Here is an 18,673-nt window from a genome sequence, read left to right as displayed (position 1 = left end):
GTTGTTTCAGATCTGGACCATTGCATTGGTATCAATACACGTGTCACCCCCTAAAGGGGGTATTTCACGAAATTGTACGAGATCGGAATTGCAGATGATTTCAACCCCTTATGAGGGGTATAAGAGTACACCCCTATGTCTATATGAGACTCGACTCCTCTCTAATTATTGGGTTCGCCCAAGGATTCATTTGAGGGTGGGAGACAACTCAAACATGCACCCCAAGTCCTCTCGATGGTCGGATTAGTCCTTCGGATGCGTAGTAATTAGAGAGAATCTTTTTCCCATTTGGACATAGCTCCTATGACTCAGAAAACTCTCATAATTGTAATTATTTGTCAAAATTGAATTTAAAAAACCATTTAATATATAGTTTGATTATAGTTTAAAAATGTGCAATCATTTAACAAATGATTCAATTTGATTTTAGACTATTTAATTGATTAATTTATACCAACTATATTTTTTTTCCCATTGAAAAATGGAGACTAGATCATTGACACCAAGTCTCCACGTTTTGGTAAAACAGACTTAGGATTTAGAATAAATATGTCAAAATGCAATTAAGATAGGGGTTTAAAATATGAAATGTTAAAGAATCATTTACAAATCAAGAAATCAAAACCATTTAATAAATGATTTCGATTTCACTAACAACAACCATTTAATAAACAGATTGATTCTTACAATGAACCATTTAACCTAATAGTCAAATTGTTTAAGGAATGGTATACTTAAGAATCTCACCACTATAGAATCTGGAGAGGATCATAATGTACATAGCTTTACCCTTAGTCATGAGAATTGATCCAAATATGTCCTAAATCCTCTGTCACTGAAATGATTAGCCGAGGCAAATCGGCCAAACTCAAGATCGGTATCAGCCGATTCTGACCAGGTCAATCCCATTTCCATTACTTGGAGTTTGAATGAACTGATAACCTCTGGCTTTTGTGTACCTAGTGCAAAAACTATTGGATCGGAATCTTTTTATCTTGGAGAACAAGAGATTGTAGATTCTTAGTAAGAACCTTTGGATCTGAATATTTTGGTTCAGTATCAGGGTCATACGTTCACGCTAATATTCTATGACAATCTTATGTGAGTAAAGGGGTTGAAATCATCCGCAATTATGATCTCGTACAATTTCGTGAAATACCACATTTGGGGGGTAACACGTGTAATGATACCAATACAATGGTCCAAATATGGTATAACTAATAAAACCTTAAATCAGTGAAGAGGCATTTAAATCAGATCTGGACCATTGCATTGGTATTAATACACGTGTCACCCCCTGAAGATGGTATTTCATGAAATTGTACGATATCGAAATTACAGATGGTTTTTTTCCGTGAGTAAAGGGTTTTAATTTCCCTATCCCAGTTGGTCAGTCTTTAGATTCTTATCCTCTGATCTGCCTACCTCTATTATATTTAAAAAACTTTTTTTTTGGGTAACTTTTTCTCTTTAGCTAACCTTTTGCACGTGAGGCCAAAAAATTCTTGTTTCACTTTCCCAATGTGTGAGGGTGTAGGGTATACCAAAAGGTACTATTCTTTTTTCTCAAACTAAATTAAGAAAAACATGTATTCGAGAGTGTTGCCTGCCCAGACACATCAAGAATTGCGAAAATAAAAACAGGTCATGGAAAGACACCCATTCTCCGACTCCACATCCCAATATGTCTGGGCATTCTCTCACATAAATAATCACAACTATTATTATGATTGGTATGCATGGTCTTAGGTTTTGGTGTACATACCCATATCAGCCAACATCAACACTGATACTAGTACAGATAGGTCATATTGGGCCGGATCTAACCAGTGCGCCTTTCAAAATATTGATTCCATCATTTTTTTGACAATTTTACCTCTCCTAACCCCTGTACTAAAACCATTGTAATGGCATCAATCATGGCTGATGTCAATATGAATTGATTGATACAGCTCATATGATACTGATACCTAAAATCATGATGGTGAATGGAAGGTTTAGTGGGTTGAGGCTCGAACCCTAGCCCGGCCTTCGGATCTTTTGGTTTGTACGTAAACAGGTTCGGTAATTCGGTTGCGTTGGCCGGTACTTAAAGAATAGAATAAAGGACAGTATAGACTACAGGGTGGCTAGTTTGAAAATCTGTTAATTTTGAAGAGGGCGGGGAAAATGGTAAGAGGAACACTCAAAAGAGACAGGTAATTGAAACTTTGACTGGCGTCCTCTTTTGTTTCTTCCTTAAGACTCGATTTTCTTGGTTCTCTCTTTCCTTCTCTCTCTATGAACGGTTACTAAATATAGCAGACTAATGCGTCAAAGCCCTTTACTTGATTAAAGGAATGCACATGCCTTACTGCTCCTCTGAAACTAGGAAACTTTTTCTATGGTCTGGAGCTGAAGTTTTCTGGGTATCTTATCAATTCCAAGCTAAATTCCAGTCTATGATTAATTTTTCTGATATATCTTTGTCTTTCTCCTCTGGGTTTTTGTCTTATTATTGTCATGATTTCTCCTATCTTCTCAGGTTGGGTCTAGATTTCTCAAGGTGATTCTTGTTCCCTAGTGGTGGTCCAAAAGAGAAATATTAGTTTGCGCGAAATGAAACAGGGGTTTTCGATGATTGTTCAAGCCGGAGAGCCGTTGAAGTGGAGGACTACGGGGTGGTGGGAAATGAGTTGCTTTCCTTCTTGTAAGTCTGAATGCAAATGGATTCCATTGAAGAAGAGAAGCAAGGAAATCAAAGATGGGGCTACATTAGACTCATTTTTCGAAAACATTACCTTTAATTCTGGTAGGGTTCTGTTTCGACATCAGTCTTGTTTAAGTTAATGTATTTTCTTTGAATTCAAGGGGTTTTTTTTTCTATCTTTTGAAAGCTCAATACCTTTATCAAGATGGTATAGAAGCTGTACTAATATTGTTTGATGTTTTGATTAAGCCAAACTTCCTTCCCAACTGCTTATTTTTTTTTCTCTAACTTGTTTGATTACCTAAGCTGTGATATGAGACTGGCTTCATGCTTCAAACCATTCCAAAAGAAGAAAGTACAATGACACCAACCTAAGATTCTAGGTGTTCTTGAGATGGCAATCAAATTTCTTGCTTTTTAGATGAGTCAAACAATGTCAGAAATTAGCAATTCATTAATGTCCTTACTGTGGTTTGTGTCTTTGCATTCATAGGTTTCACATCTAAGTACTTATGAGCAGGGGGCCTCTATGAAAGCCAGACATGAGGCAGAATTGATTGCTTATCTTCATTATCTCAAGTAGATGTCAGTCTTTAGGGATTTTGTACATATGTTCCCTTAGAGAGATTCAAATTTTTATTGCTTGACTGTACTGCTACCCATATTGAGATTCAAAAGTTTATTGCTTGGCTGTACTGCTACCCATATCTCTTTTCGTTAGACTCCTTACACATAAACAGCGCTTACAAGTAATTTTTCTGCGCAGGTAGCACCAGGGAAAGGATAGCTGAAGAGATACTGAAAATGGGAAAAGGGAATATTGCTGCTCAAACCTTCACATTTCGGGAGTTGTCAGCTGCAACTAAAAACTTCAAATCCGAATGTCTACTGGGAAAAGGCGGCTTCGGGAGAGTGTACAAGGGACTGCTTGAGAGCACAAACCAAGTATCTCTCTCTCTCTCTCTCTCTCTCTCTCTCTCTCTCCCTCCACATGTATAAAATCAAAGGCAATTATCTGGATTAGCTGAAGTAATGCTAACTTGCTCAGGCTGTGGCTGTTAAGCAACTTGACCGAGATGGATTGCAAGGAACCAGAGAATTCCTTGTGGAAGTTTTGATGCTGGGTCTTCTTCACCACCCAAACCTTGTGAATCTTATCGGCTATTGTGCAGATGGTGATCAAAGGATTTTAGTGTATGAATACATGCCACTGGGGACCCTAGAAGACCATCTTCTTGGTATGATGTGTTTGCTTTATGTAACTTCCTGCAAGATGAGGATATCGTTTGCAACTTTCTACTGTATGAAAAACACAATTTTCATATTCTTAAAGACATTTCGTTCACTCCTGGGAGAAAAAAAAAATGTTAAATGTGATGTAGATGCAAGGGGCTGGTTGAACAAACCCTTTGAAAAATCGAAATTGGAGATCTCCTTAGCCAAGGAAAAGAATGAATTCCACCCTAACCGTCTCTACCACATAATTTGTTTGTCCACATCAATAGGGGAAGACCACCATGCATACCCATGTAGTTGGTTGGTCATACTTTTTCTCAAAGATCCAATAGGCGCATTGGCATTCATTCTTTCTAGTATATCTCTTGGTGTAAGTTCTTCACAAATATGATTATGAAGCTACTCTGGTGTTGCAGATTTACCTCGAGATAAGAAACCTTTGGATTGGAATACTAGGATGAAAATTGCTGCAGGTGCAGCCAAAGGTCTTGAATACTTGCATGACATGGCTGACCCCCCAGTAATTTATCGTGATTTCAAAGCATCTAACATACTGTTGGACGAGGGTTTCAATCCAAGACTCTCTGATTTTGGGCTTGCCAAGCTGGGTCCAATTGGTGATAAAACCTATGTGTCTACAAGAGTAATGGGAACCTATGGCTATTGTGCACCTGAGTATGCAATGACAGGTCAGTTGACAAAAAGGTCCGACATGTACAGTTTTGGAGTCGTGTTACTGGAGATAATCACAGGAAGGAGAGCCATTGACCTTGAAAGATCTAAATCTGAAAGGAATCTTATTACTTGGGTATGTCTCAACAAATTAATCCACAAACAACCATTTCAGTCTCTTCCAATACACCAATGTCAATATATAATAACAAATCCAGCAACTTATAATTTAAATTAATCAAATAAGCATTCCTCCTCAAAGAAGTTTGTAGACATCTACTCCTCACATGATATTTCTTTTTGAGGTTTCTTCTTATATGCCATCATAATCCATTTCCTTGTTTTATTGCTTGATGGACTTGTTTTAGATGGCCAAAGATCAGTAAATCGCTTGTACTGCTGCATGACTGAAATTTCTTACAATAATGAACTGCATTTACATACATTTACATACATACAATTACCTGTATTTAAGGGATTCTTGTGTGTTGAATCATTATATCAATTATTATTAAGCCTTACCTCAAAAACAGGAAAAAAAGAAAAGAAGCTTAGGATCTTTAACGTGATATAATACACTTCGCATGTTTCCACAATTGGTGGGTATGCAGAGAGGGTGGTTGTTCATCTCCTATTATATACTTCATGCCAATATGCAAGTGATATAGTTCTTAGTTACCATCCATATATCTAAGGGTGCTGATATCAGAACATGGTTTAAAATCCAGTTTTCCCCATCCCACTTACCAATTACCTGCCCTGGCTCCCCTCCCCCTTTTTTTTTTATTCTCCTAGATATCAAAATGTAATTGATATATCAAATGTTACTGTTTGCAACCATTATGTTCTGCAGAAGTCATCAGATTTGTTTCCCATGCAATTAGTTCTGTATTGACTTCTCTCATCCCTTTTAATACTAAAAGTGTCCTTATGCATTATATATTTCACAGTATGTTTTTATGATTCTATCTTCCAGAGCAAGGGTTAATATCAACTCTCCTTCCTGTTTGCAGGCAAGACCACTGTTCAGGGATAGGTCGAAATTTGAATTAATGGCTGACCCACTACTCGAGGGAAAGTACCCCTTAAAGAGTCTATACCAAGCTCTTGCGATTGCAGCAATGTGTCTCCAAGATGAAGCTAGTACCCGGCCTCTGATCGGTGATGTTGTAACTGCTCTTGAGTATCTAGCTTTACCAAAAAGTGAAGACAGAAGTAGTAAAGATAATCTGAGCTCATCTTCTATTGATATAGACAGTTTCAGATGCTAGATCACATTGTGATGTGGATAGAGGAGAAGAAAGTGTTAGTAGAGTCAATGGACCATAACTTTGTTGCATAATAATGAATGGAATTGCATATACGCAGCAGCATCAATCAAAACCCATTAACCTTGTGATAATTTGCTTTTATTTGAAATCCAGTTTGTATAGAGCCTTGTTCTTCCTCCATCCTGTTATGGTATGAATAATGTATAAAACCAACAAACCAGACCCAAAACTGGGATTAGCTGATCATAAATATCCATTTATATACTTTCTTGGAGATTTGTTGCCCAGGAAGAATTGAACTCATTGCCTCATAATTGTGATGTTTTGGTCCTTTTAACTGAGCTACCCTCAAGTACTTTTGGACTCCAAATCAATCTTGAGTTTTTGGGTCTAAACCCTTTAAACGTGGCTACAAAAGGGAGTCATTGATTTGCTCTGTTCCAGAGAATGCAAGCTCTGACGCCAGACCACACAATATAAGATCAGGCCATGCCAGTAACCAGTAACCAGTAACATCTTCCACGTATAAACCCTATAATTCCCACCGCTTTGTTTGATATGCATTTTTTGAAATAGATTCTGGGCCTAGAATTCATTCTGAATTAGAAAAATTGGGTTTCAGAATGCATTCTAAACCCATAATCTAGTCTGGAAATGCATACCAAACACAATCCTAATGTTCCCCACTCCTTTTTAACTCTAGGGTTGAAATATCCTTCTTATTTGGAGAAAACTGCAAACTAACCAGATGGGTATACTAGTGTGTTTTACATGAAGGGGTGGAAAAAAGGGGTCACTTTGGTGGAGATCCCTATGTCCTCTATGTAGCTGATCGACCACCCAAATGGTGGACCTATCTCTCTTCCTCGCATTTGCTGGAGGAGAGAACAAAGGTAATTGCTGATTGGAAGGGAAAAAAATGGACCAAGTTTCCCATCGCCTACAGTGAAAGAGGTATTCCTTCACCATTGTCCATATGCAATCTGATTCCGGTTTTAAAACCTGAATCTGCATCAACGTCTGAATTTGGAGCAATTTTTCTTGTTTGGGGACCAAGAATGAGATCCTTGTCTGAGCTAAATAATCTTTGATAACTGCCACAAGTTTAGTTGGCGATTTGTTTTGATGACACTTAGACCAGGACATCATGTTAATATAAATGGCTTTGGGTTGACAAGAAACATGGCTTTAAACAAAGTTGAATGGCCAGCAGGATCTGCATAGCTAGTCTCATTTATTTGGTAAAAGGCTTAGTTGAGTTGAACTCATTACCTCTTAATTGCTAGTTTTGATCCTTCGAACGGAGCTAAAACCTTTTAACAGGGCTGCAAAAGAGAGTCATTCATCAGCCCTGTTCCAGACAATGCAAGCTTTGAAACCAGGTCACACAATATAAGTCATAAGATCAGGCCATACCTATGTCCATACAAGTAACCAGTAACTTCTTCCATGTACAAACCCTAGAATTCCCACTTTTGTGTTTGATATGCATTCTCAAAATAGATTTTGGGTCTATAATACATTCTGAAATGAGAAAATAGAGTAAAATGGGGTTTTGGAATGCATTGTATACTCAAAATCTGTTTCAAGAATACATACCAAACACAACCCTAATGCCCCCTCCCCCCTTTTTTCCTTTTAACGAAATTTGGACAACTCACTGTGAAAACCCTTGCAATTAAAGATTAATTAATTTTTCGGATTCATACTCACAAGTATGAGAGCCACAATAAAATATGTAGAAGGTAGAAACAGTAAAATAATGGCCACATGCCAACCTCTACTAGACCACTAACAAATTAGAAATAATGGTAATGAAGAATTAGAGGATCATCCAAATTATCCGCATCACCGTCCACATGTTCTAATCGGAGGGGCCAGCATACAAATCATAGATTGGTATTGTGATGTTTTTTAGATTAAAAAAAAAAAAAATTCTTTTATGTGATATTTAGGTCCTCTAGGTAGCCGCTCTACCGCCGAATTGAATATGCATTCTTTGTTCCTCTCTCTCTCTCTCTCTCTCTCTCTCTCTCTCTCTCTCTCTCTCTCTTCGTACAGTTTTATAGGATGTGTGTGAATAAAGTCTCCATGCACAGTTCTGTAGGATATGTTAAAAAAAAAAAAATCAATTATTGGTCAATCCATTTCTAAATGATTAAGTTGGCTCTTCATGGCATTTGTTGTTGCAGAAAACAAGAAGGAAATCATTGGCAGGGAAAAAAAAAGAAAAGATATCTTGCCCAAAATAATTTGCAAATACCCTCAAAGATAAAAATTTCCCTTCCCCTTATTAGATAAAGTAAGGAAAAAAAAAAAGAAAGTATGGGGCCTTAGAGAGTCCCAATTAATTGCAATAAATATGGTGGGTGTAGAGAATCTTGGTTCCTCAGGACACTTTCGGTGACAAAAATTCAGGACAACAACCAAAACAAATTGAAAGAAAGAAAACACATAATAATCACCATTTTTTCACTCTTCTATGAGTTTATGGTCGAAAATACCCCTTTATTAACACAAATCTCATCCCATTAATGTCGACAGCGGAGGAACACCTCATCCGTGATAAAAGAAAACCAAGTTTGAATCCCCACCCCTACAGGTAATCACATCAAGTCATCTCCCAACGTCCACAAGGTGAGGGGTGGGGGAGAAGGGAAATTTGACTCGTCTAGGAATGAGAATGATATGCAAGTTTTTTTATTTTTTAGTGAATATATTATCCTTGCTTATAGCTTACAAGGTTAACCTAAGAAAATTAATATTTAATTAAAAAGTAAAAATGGAAGGTGGGAAAAATATACAAATGATGATGTATCTTTGCCAACCATAAATTTGTCCGTAGAAGGGGTTTTACTGATACAGACAAGGGTTGAAGGGTTTTAGGCTTTTAGCCTTCTGGGTTCTTAGAAGTTGCAAAGCTTTATAATCAGTCAATAACTGTACAACCTATTTCTCTATTCCTCTTGTTCATGCTCTCATCCTTCGTGGGTTCTTCCCATGCTCTGCTTCAGACCAGGAGAAGAAGGTCTGAGAACAGGAATAAACCCTCGACCAACATTTTTTCACGGAACTTCCACCACTGACCAAGACGGCTTCTTGTAGCGGTAGTAGTAGTAAGCTGGGGAGAGTTGCAGAGGTTATGGCAATAGGGGTTGCCACTCAGAGTGGCCCTGTCAAGCCCTGCTTCCCTCCTCCTATATGGTTCTCTTCGTCTTGCCGGCGCCGCCCAACTACGGTCGCTTCTTTTCTTACCGGATTTTCGAAGTCCAGTAAAGCCTCCCACAGGTTCGTGCTAAACCCACCCCCTAAACTATTTGGGTTCCTTCACCCCGCCCCCCCCCCCCCCCCTCCTTTTTTTTTTTCTCGTTGTAATGAAATTCTAGGCCAGTGTGACTTTCATTTTCATTTTTGGGTTTCCTGGAGGAATATGTAAACTTAAGATGGTAAGTAGGAAAAGGCCTATAGGGAGTTGGAGGGCAGGTGTTGGACACTGCTTGGTTGCAGTTATGTTGTTGTCTTAGACGAAAGGTGGAGGGTTGGAAAACTTGAGTACATTAATGGAAGGTTTGGAATTTACAGCTTAAAAAATTATCTGGTTTTGAAGTCAACTTTAGCTCATTGCTCAAAAGTTTTACGAATTTATGATAGTGGATAACCTAATAGGTTTCATATTGGTCCAATATTCATGGTAAGACTGCACTAATAATTGTCTCATGGAAATCCATGGACCATGTGAAATGCAGCCTTTGAATATGAAAACACATTCCGTATGTACTAGTCTCTGCAGGCCATGTAGAAGGCCGTTAAAATTGGTATATTGATTATATAAGGCAGCATTTTATTCTATTGACCAATTTAGGGAAGCAAGTCCAGGCCTTTGTGGTTGGACCATAATCATCATGAGAACTGTTTGTCAATCTATATTCATTATAAATATGAGTGCTGAAAAATTGGTCTTTAAAATGTAAGGGGTTGGTGCTTAAAACTCTGTACTGAGGTCTGAAGATTTCATTTGTAGTCACATTTTTTATTATTCTTCATTTTTTTGAAGGGAGGGGGAAATGTCTACAAAATTCCAGTGAGCAGCTTCATTCTCCCCCCCCCCCCCCCCCCCTCCTCCTCTTTTTTCTTAAGTACCTCTCGACTTTACGTCATAAAATATGTTTTATTAATCTACTTTATGTCAGAAAATGTGTTTCATTGATTAGATTGAGTCTATGAAATATGTTTCAGTCCCTTTGCTCGTCTTTTTCTTTTGACAAATATTCTCCTTTCTCTTTTGTTTTCATCTATAGTTTGCATGGGATAACCTGTTTGTTCTCCCATATTTTCAGTGTTTTGACTGGCTGGCGAGAACCACAAAATCTTGTTAACAGTCCTCGTTGCAGTGTTGTTGTCTTTAGTAGTTTTCTTCAATTTAAACGAGGTTTAAGGTATTATACTGGGCCATCCACGAAAAAAGATGATGTGGATATATTTGATGAAGGAAAACCTCAATGGATTCTTCAAGTGGACATGGATAAAAGCAAGGCTTCTGGTTCTTCAGCTTCGATGTTAGCTCATTACCCTAGTAGGATCAATTTCAGAGGAGAAAAATTGTCAGGGAGATTAGTTAACAGGACAAGTGTAGAGGAACAAAAGAAGCAGACTCCGATACACCTTCATGAATGTCTAGCCCGGGAGGTGGAATTGAATAAAATTTCTAGCTCCAGCAGCTGCAGTGCTCTGTTGCCAAGCACCAATGAGTGCAGGTCTCCATGGGTCATGGAAGCGGAAAGAGCGAAAGCAAATATATCGGAAACTCGTCAAAATATTAAGAACTGGAAGGTGAAGCTGGAGCCTGAGATCCCAACAGACCAAAGTGGTTTAAGAGATGAGAAGGTTGAGCTTGAGGAGTCAAATGATGGGGTTCCTCATGATAAGTTGGAGTTGTCAAGAGGTCCCTGTAGTTCAGGAGTAAACAATATTAATGACAAAGGGGATTTCCATGTCTCATTCAACCAAGGGTCTTTCTCATATAACATGCAAGCTCATGCACCCCTGCCAAGATCTAGTAATTCTGGAGAACCCCGTTTGATAAATGGCATAGGCAAGTCAACTTTGAGGTTCCATTTGATTGATGAGGAGTGTGATTCACATCTGGCAGCTTCAAATGAACCAGTTCATAACAACATTGTGACAGAGAATCAAGACAATCCCACACTTAATCACTTGAGACAAGTTGGTTTATCCTTGGCACAAATTTCAAGCAATGGTAAAATGAATGGTTCATTTTCATCCCAACTTTTGGATTATAGTAAAGGTAGAACCTTTACTGGAGCTAGACCCAGTGAAGGAACTGAAAGGGACTTATCCAGTGGAGAATCTTCTTCTGTTGCTGATAAATCAATCAAAACTTCTGTTGAGGCAAAAAATCTCAGTAAAGAGGATGGCATTCATTCACTTGAGCACCGAAAGAAGCTTGAATGCATTTATGATAAAGTTATTGTGGTTGACAATATTTCAGTTGCAAGAGATATTGTGAGAAAGCTTACAACACAGTACAAGGATCTTGTATATGCATGTGACACAGAGGCATGTATTTTATATTAAGTGTAGTCTATTTATTGCAGCTATCAGTATATACAGTTATCCACATTCATTTAAATATTTGAATCTAACCTGGACACATCATTCAGCATTCTCTGGGCATGTCGACAGTTATCAACGCGGGTATGTGAGTCAACATGCTGGGACATGGCTAGTACATTTTCTTTCTTCTGAGAGAGAGATGCTAAAAAACATAATACATGTTTGTTGATGGAAAACCATAAATATATGTATTGACACTTCCTATTTGTGTCCTTTTTACATAGTTTGAATTTCCTTTATTTTCAGCTCAAGAGAGTTTATGCATTTCTTCTAATGGCTAATGTTGATAATTTACTTCCTTTGCCTATTGCTTGATATTTGCAGGTAGCTAAGATTGATGTAAAGCAGGAAACTCCTGTTGATCATGGAGAAGTTATATGTTTCAGTATTTATTCTGGACCAACTGTTGATTTTGGAAATGGGAAGTCTTGTATCTGGGTAGATGTTCTTGATGGTGGTGGTAGGGATATTCTGAAAGAATTTGCTCCATTCTTTGAGGACCCTTCCATTAGAAAGGTAAGGTTTATTAGTATTTAACATCATTGTATTGGAGTTAAAGGCACAGAATACTTGCTATTACTGTAATCGTATGAGCATAGTGATGTTCTATGCTTCCTACACTGGTCATATCCTTGAATAAGTGGACCTCATTTGGGAAATCTCTTTGTTTCTCTCAAGAAAGTGAAGAACCATGATCAAGAGAAAAGGAAGTTCATTTATGATATAGTTAGGTTGATCTGGGTGAAGTGCTTTTTTTGGGATTTCTGTTGTGTATTTTTTGAGTTCGTCTATAGATTGGATGACCCGAGGTTTATGCTTGAAATATGTTGTACTTGTAACAAGGCGGATGATTCACTTGATTTCCCCTTTTGCAGAATAAACCAATAGTCTTTTCCTCATTTCATCTTTTTTTTCTTTTGGGGGGGTGGGTGGTGTTGGAGTTATTTGCAACTTGTTCATTACAAACCTGGAATAGATAAATTATTATGTTACATTTTTTGTAGGTTTGGCACAACTATAGCTTTGATAGTCATGTGTTAGAGAACTACGGGCTTAAGCTTTCGGGCTTCCATGCTGATACAATGCATATGGCACGGCTTTGGGATTCTTCAAGGCGAAAGGAAGGCGGGTATTCTCTTGAAGCACTCACACGTGACCCAAAGATTGTGTCTAATGCTCAAAAATGCAGTGAGGGAGAATTGATCGGTAAGATATCAATGAAGACAATGTTTGGGAAGAAAAAGGTAAAGAAAGATGGATCTGAAGGCAAGCTTATCACTATTCCTCCTGTTGAGGAGCTTCAAAGGAAAGAAAGGGTACATTGGATTTGCTACTCTGCTTTAGATTCAATAAGCACACTAAAGCTTTTTGAGAGTTTGCAAGAAAAGCTAAAAAAGGAAGAATGGAATTTTGACGGGATTCGTAGAGAAACAATGTACGACTTTTATGTGGAGTATTGGCGTCCATTTGGTGAGATTTTGGTTCAAATGGAGACTGAGGGAATGCTGGTTGATAGGGCATACCTTGCAGAGATGGAGAAGTTGGCCACTGTAGAAAAAGAAATTGCTGCGGATAGATTTCGAAAGTGGGCTTCTAGGTATTGTCCTGATGCTATATACATGAACGTTGGAAGTGATACACAGCTACGGCAGCTTTTCTTTGGTGGCATAATTAACAGGTAGATGGCATCTCATTGTGACTTCATTTTGATAAGGGATGTGTGTGGGCTAAGTAAGTATTCTGGATAGTAATTACTAATTACATTTTATAATTGAACTTGGAAGACATGCCCGGTGGAGGTAGCTGTTGGGAACCTCCATCTGATGATTGCCCACTATCTTCTTTAATTGTATGTAAATGCTTCGAAGCTGTTCATCGGATTCTTCTGACTGGTTGTAACCTTGTAATTATCCATTTGCTAAATTTGACCTTGTAGTTTCTATAGGGTGGTATTGCTGTCTACCCTTGCATGTCTGTCAAATTATGTTGATCCCTCTTTATACTTTTAGATGGTAATTAGCTGTGAATAATACTTTCAGAAAGGGTTCATGCATTGGCATTTGGCAGACATTATTGAACTGTATATAGCCCCTGTTATTTCTTTATACACATTGCATTTTTTAATTTTAAATTATACTTTATTTGATTTTCAACAGATAGGAATTATGTAGACACAGCCAAGTTACATGGAGAGGCATTAGAACCAACATTAATCTACCAGTCTGGGGGCACATCCTGAGGCAATTCCTAAACCAAATATTGTGTCAGTGATTGATTACAGCTATTATTGGGAAAAAGTCTATTACAACTCCAAAAACTGTCTAGAAACCAGATAGTAGAAGAATGTTTGATCAAGCTAACATTTCCCTCGTCTACCTCTTACAGTGAGGCCAATTGAGTGATGGGGACAATTCTATTACATTGGACATGTCAGATTTGGGGATACTTACACAAGTAGATATGCATATATGTATCTATGAACATATGTATTAGAAATTGGAATTTTACTGAAACATTGATGCAAGATTCTGGAAAGAGAGGAAGTACAGTATTAATATGTTCATTTATTACCGAGATGAGGTATAGATATGGTTGCGTTGGAGTATTCTATTTTCTCTATTGACCTTTCCTAAATTAGATCTGTTGCTAAAAAAGCTTATGGAAACCTGTGAGGTCCATCCATCATTATTAATCCCTCAAGCAAAAAAAGTGTTTGAAGTGTTATTGTGGAAAGTGCAGTGTTGAAACCCCTGATCATTCAACTTTATAGCTAAATGTACCAAGTTATACTTCATGTTTGTTTTAATGTAAAAATTGTTGAGAAAAATGACCATTGCAGTTTTTTTTTCTTTCTTGCACTTGAAACGTATTATTGCTGTAACATTGTCTTCTCTTAATTTTCTTCTTCTACAATTGCCACTGTTGCTGCTTAAGGTAAATTTTCTGTACGTTAACTTATATATCTCACCTGTGCTCTTTGCAGCAAGGACCCTAATGAAAGCCTTCCAGTATCAAAGACTTTTAAAGTGCTTAATGTTGATAATGTGATTGAAGAGGGGAAGAAGGTGGCAACAAAATATCGTAATATTACACTGCATAACCTTTGTGATGAAATGCATACTGAGATGTATACAGCTACAGGTTGGCCTTCTGTAAGCAGAGATGCTCTGAAGGTCCTTGCTGGAAGGGTCTCCGCTGAATATGATTTGATTGATGATGTGTATGAATCCCAGCCTGAAGGAGATGATGAATTTCCTCCAGAACAGGTGTTCAATGAAGTTGAGAAAAAGAAAGTTACCTCTGCTAGTGAAGAGAGCGTAGATATATCTATTTATGGAACGGCTTATGCTGCATTTGGAGAGGGCAAGGAGGGGAGGGAGGCTTGCCACGCTGTTGCTGCTCTATGTGAAGTCTGCTCTATTGACTCTTTGATATCCAACTTCATTCTCCCCTTGCAGGTTGTTTCTTTGACCTTGTTATGCTTGCCTCTAGTCTTGGTTTATTTTGTGAAAACTATGGACACTTATTCTTCCTTGGAAAATGATCTCTGTGTTCGAAGCTGTGATTTCTTTACCCCATTGAGGAAACACTTAAGCTTTTATTTGTTGCCATTATGTGTTCAAATGGGTCATGCTTTGACAAAAAGAGTTTTGGGCCAATATAATCTTGGGAACAATCTGTTATTTTTCCGTGAGATTGTGAGAGATCTTTTCCAATACATGCAAGCATACTTGCATCAAAATTATATATATATATATATATACATATATTGTTGGTCATTACTGAGTTTGAAAAGTACCAAAATATTACTGCATGGATTTGTGGTATGAATCTGAGTCATATACGCAATAGTACAGGTCTTTAGTGCCATTAACATGGTTCACTTTTGCATGTGTAAGGGGAAATGGATGTATCTTTTTTTTTAATGGATAATGGATGCATTTTTCAATAGGTCTATGACTTAGGAATCTCGTACACCAAAAATCAATTTGATAAATTACTATGACCATGCAATCTACCACACTGTTCTCGAACCATTTGCTTATTAGAGAAGTTACGAGGACCCATTGTTGGATAAATTACTATATCCAATGGTTTTGTTCCATCTGAAGTTGTTGTTTTCTCCATTAGTTTGAGATTGGGACCCATTGTTTGGTGAACTTTATGATATTCAGACTCGACAGCATTTATATACATGCATATGTATGTCAATGTACAATAGGCATATAACCATCTATCCCCCCCACCCAACCCAACCCAACCCAACCCAACCCAACCCAAAGTAGATCTTAGATCTTTTAAGATGGGAATGATACATGTGCCTTGTTCAAGGATGGCACCCAAAATACAGTTATACTTTTGGCATTGAAGACTATTGACTTTGTCTCTTTTAAGCCAATTGAGGTTGGATTTTGTTGCATTATAACCAAAGGGGGAAAAAATCTTAGCTGAGAATTGTATTTTCGACTGTTTTATTAAAGGAAGTGATGGAGATCCTTAGGGAAAAAAGGGGTAATCAGAGTAGAGAGGGGGAAAGAGGGGAATCACACACTTCACAAAAGCACAAACTCAACATCTTCATTCAGTAATCAAAATCATTGTACTTTGTCCATCGGTTACAGTCAATATATAAGAGAGTAAAGACATAGAATTAGAAGCTTAACTGAAATGGAAACTCTAGACTAAACTAGGAAACAACCATAAAGGAAACCAATGCAAGGAAATAAATCTTAACTCCTACATTCAAATCTGGAAAGTAAGCATGAAATAGAATACTAAGTAAACTACTAATTTTATTTCCAACCCTTGTTGGACCAAAACCCTGGGCTAGACCGGTTCTTCTTGGCTCTTGGCTTCCAAAGCCGGTCATGTTGGTCTAACCAGGTAAGGGCAGCCATATCTGCATCAACTCTCCTCCTCTAAAAAGAACTCGACTCTGTCGAGTTAGGAAAAGGACCAAGGCAACCGTCTGAAGGAATTCGCTGAATAAGGAACGATCCCACCATCATCTTGAGCTAAATTTCAGGGAGATCTTTGGCAGGATGAAACTTCACAGTCTTGTTGGCATGCTTGAAAGCATAGGTATTGGCATAGCCTCAATGCTATACTTTCTTGTCTAACAACCAAGGTCGACCAAGAAGGATATGGCACACCTTCAAAGGGAGGACATCACATTGGACTGTATCTTTAAATCCACCAATAGAATATGTGATCAAACACTTATCTGTGATTTTGAGATTAGAGTTGTTCACCCAAGCAACCTTGTAAGGATTTGGATGTGGCTCTGTCTTCAATCTTAGCTTACGAACGTCTTCAGAGATAACATTAGTGCAACTACCTCTATCAATGACTAAGGTTAACAACTGGTCATTGCACTTCATACGAGTCTGAAAAATACTACTGCGGCGCCAATCTTCATTGTCAGTGGCTTTCTGAGTGGTCAATACATGACGAATGACATAAAAAGGATCTTGATCTTCATCACTGAGTGTCATTGACTTCACCTAGTGCACGCTCTTCTCTTAAATCAATTGTGTCAGAATCAAGTTGGTCTTCGGGAATATATGGTATAAAAGAATTCTTATCAATAAAAGCAACCAAACGGGTGTGGCATTAAGCACTGATATGTCCAAATCCATGGCATGAGTAGCACCGAACTGTAAATTTTGAAGAATCAAAAGGTTTATTTGAACCATGCTGAGGGGGTAAGTATGGACGAGTAGGCCGTGAAGATGATATTTCAAAAACATGTCGAAGTGGAGAATACGGCCGACTAGGTCGTGAAGAGGCCATAGATGTAGCACTAGCCTGTGGTTTGCTAGATGACCTTTCTTGGGTAGGAGGCTGTTGCGGAACAGAGCTAGTACCTCGAGGAAAAGTATCTACAAAATTTCTCCGATTGTATGGGCGTTTCAGACTTTCCTCAATCTGATATGCTATTTGTACGGCGTCTTCCATGGTAGGCAGTCGACTAGAAGCAAGGGAAGCACTAAGTTGAGGGTCAAACCATTGCGAAATTGTGCCACTAATAGTTCTTCGTCCTACTCAAACTTAGAGCGAGTGGTCAAATAATAAAATCTAGCAACATACTCTTCAACAATCAAATTCTCCTGTTTCAACTGTGCAAACCTGAGAGGCTGAGATGCATTCGTTGCTTGTAATCAGAAAGCAAGAATCTCCGGTTCATGACTTCATCCATTTCAACCCAAGTAGTGACCAAACCAATGCCTCGGGTTCGGTTATGTTGTTGCTTGATCCACCAGACTCGAGCCGTGCCTTTCAGTTTGACCTCTGCAAATAGGATCTTTCGGGCCTCAGTCAACCCGTACCATCTAAAGAATGTATCTAAGCTAGAATCCAGTCAAGGTACAATTCTGGATTATTGTCTCCATAAATCAAGGACATCCAATTTTCCTGCTCTTTCTGTTCCATCATCATGTCTACCAGTTTCATATGGTGGTGGAGGTGGTGGTGGTGGTGTATGACGTGGTGGCGGTGGTGGTAGTGATACCGACGGATCCTATGGAGTGGTGTTGGAAGAATCCCCAGATTGAATGGGACTTTTTTCTTTATTTGCTGCCACCAAACGATCAATAGAAACTTTCATGGATCCTATAGAAACTTGCATAGATTCCACCATTGTCTTAAGGGACATGACAATGGTAGTGAGAGCATCAATTTTTGTGTTAGTTTCTCCTTTATAAGAGTTCAGCTGTTGAACAACTTCACTATTGGCTACCATGGTGATGATTAACAAAATAGCACTCAAAGAATAATGGAAAAATAGTAAATAACTGGAGGCTTAAAGGGCAGTGGCAGAATGGTAAATAAAATTTTTTTTTTTTTTTTTTAAGGGATGACAAAATTGTAAAGAGATGAAAGTCAATGAGAAACAAAGTGTTAATCACTGACATATAAGTGAAGGGTAAACTTGGAAATTAAAAATAAAATCAGAAATAGATTTAGGGCCCGTTTGGTATCGTTCTAAAAAAACGTTTCTAGAGTTTTTTGGTTCTATTGGAACGAAAAAACGGAATCTTCTGTTTGGTGCACTTATGGTCCCTTTCTGTTTTTTTGGAACAAAAAGTGAAAAAAAAAACTGAAAAAACGAGATTTGACGGAACTCCAAAATGGAGTTCCGTCTTCCCAGTTTCGTTCCATTTTACAAAAA

At 38.1% G+C, this 18,673-nt stretch overlaps 2 protein-coding genes across 2 annotated transcripts in view; both read left to right on the top strand.

Moving 5' to 3' along the window:
* Positions 1 to 2,005: 2,005 nt before the first annotated feature.
* Positions 2,006 to 6,137, top strand: LOC122084926 (probable serine/threonine-protein kinase PBL23). Its single transcript, XM_042653346.1, has 6 exons — positions 2,006 to 2,408; positions 2,525 to 2,791; positions 3,456 to 3,634; positions 3,738 to 3,927; positions 4,342 to 4,733; positions 5,611 to 6,137. Exons 2-6 carry the CDS (start codon positions 2,599 to 2,601, stop codon positions 5,866 to 5,868), a joined length of 1,212 nt encoding a protein of 403 aa, XP_042509280.1. The 5' UTR covers positions 2,006 to 2,408; positions 2,525 to 2,598; the 3' UTR covers positions 5,869 to 6,137.
* A 2,586-nt stretch (positions 6,138 to 8,723) lies between these two features.
* The window catches only part of LOC122084916 (DNA polymerase I A, chloroplastic/mitochondrial-like), a 19,962-nt gene continuing 10,012 nt past the window's right edge, over positions 8,724 to 18,673 (top strand). Inside the window, exons 1-5 of the mRNA XM_042653339.1 lie at positions 8,724 to 9,156; positions 10,206 to 11,445; positions 11,827 to 12,018; positions 12,507 to 13,180; positions 14,486 to 14,960. Coding sequence (XP_042509273.1) covers positions 9,011 to 9,156; positions 10,206 to 11,445; positions 11,827 to 12,018; positions 12,507 to 13,180; positions 14,486 to 14,960 — 2,727 coding nt within the window. The 5' untranslated portion in view covers positions 8,724 to 9,010. The remainder of the gene's footprint in view (positions 9,157 to 10,205; positions 11,446 to 11,826; positions 12,019 to 12,506; positions 13,181 to 14,485; positions 14,961 to 18,673) is intronic.

This window comes from Macadamia integrifolia, chromosome 1 (genome assembly GCF_013358625.1).
Source record: "Macadamia integrifolia cultivar HAES 741 chromosome 1, SCU_Mint_v3, whole genome shotgun sequence".
NCBI classification, from domain to species: domain Eukaryota; kingdom Viridiplantae; phylum Streptophyta; class Magnoliopsida; order Proteales; family Proteaceae; genus Macadamia; species Macadamia integrifolia.
The sequence above is the reverse complement of the archived record's forward strand: the minus strand, read 5'-3'. Positions and strand labels throughout refer to the sequence as shown.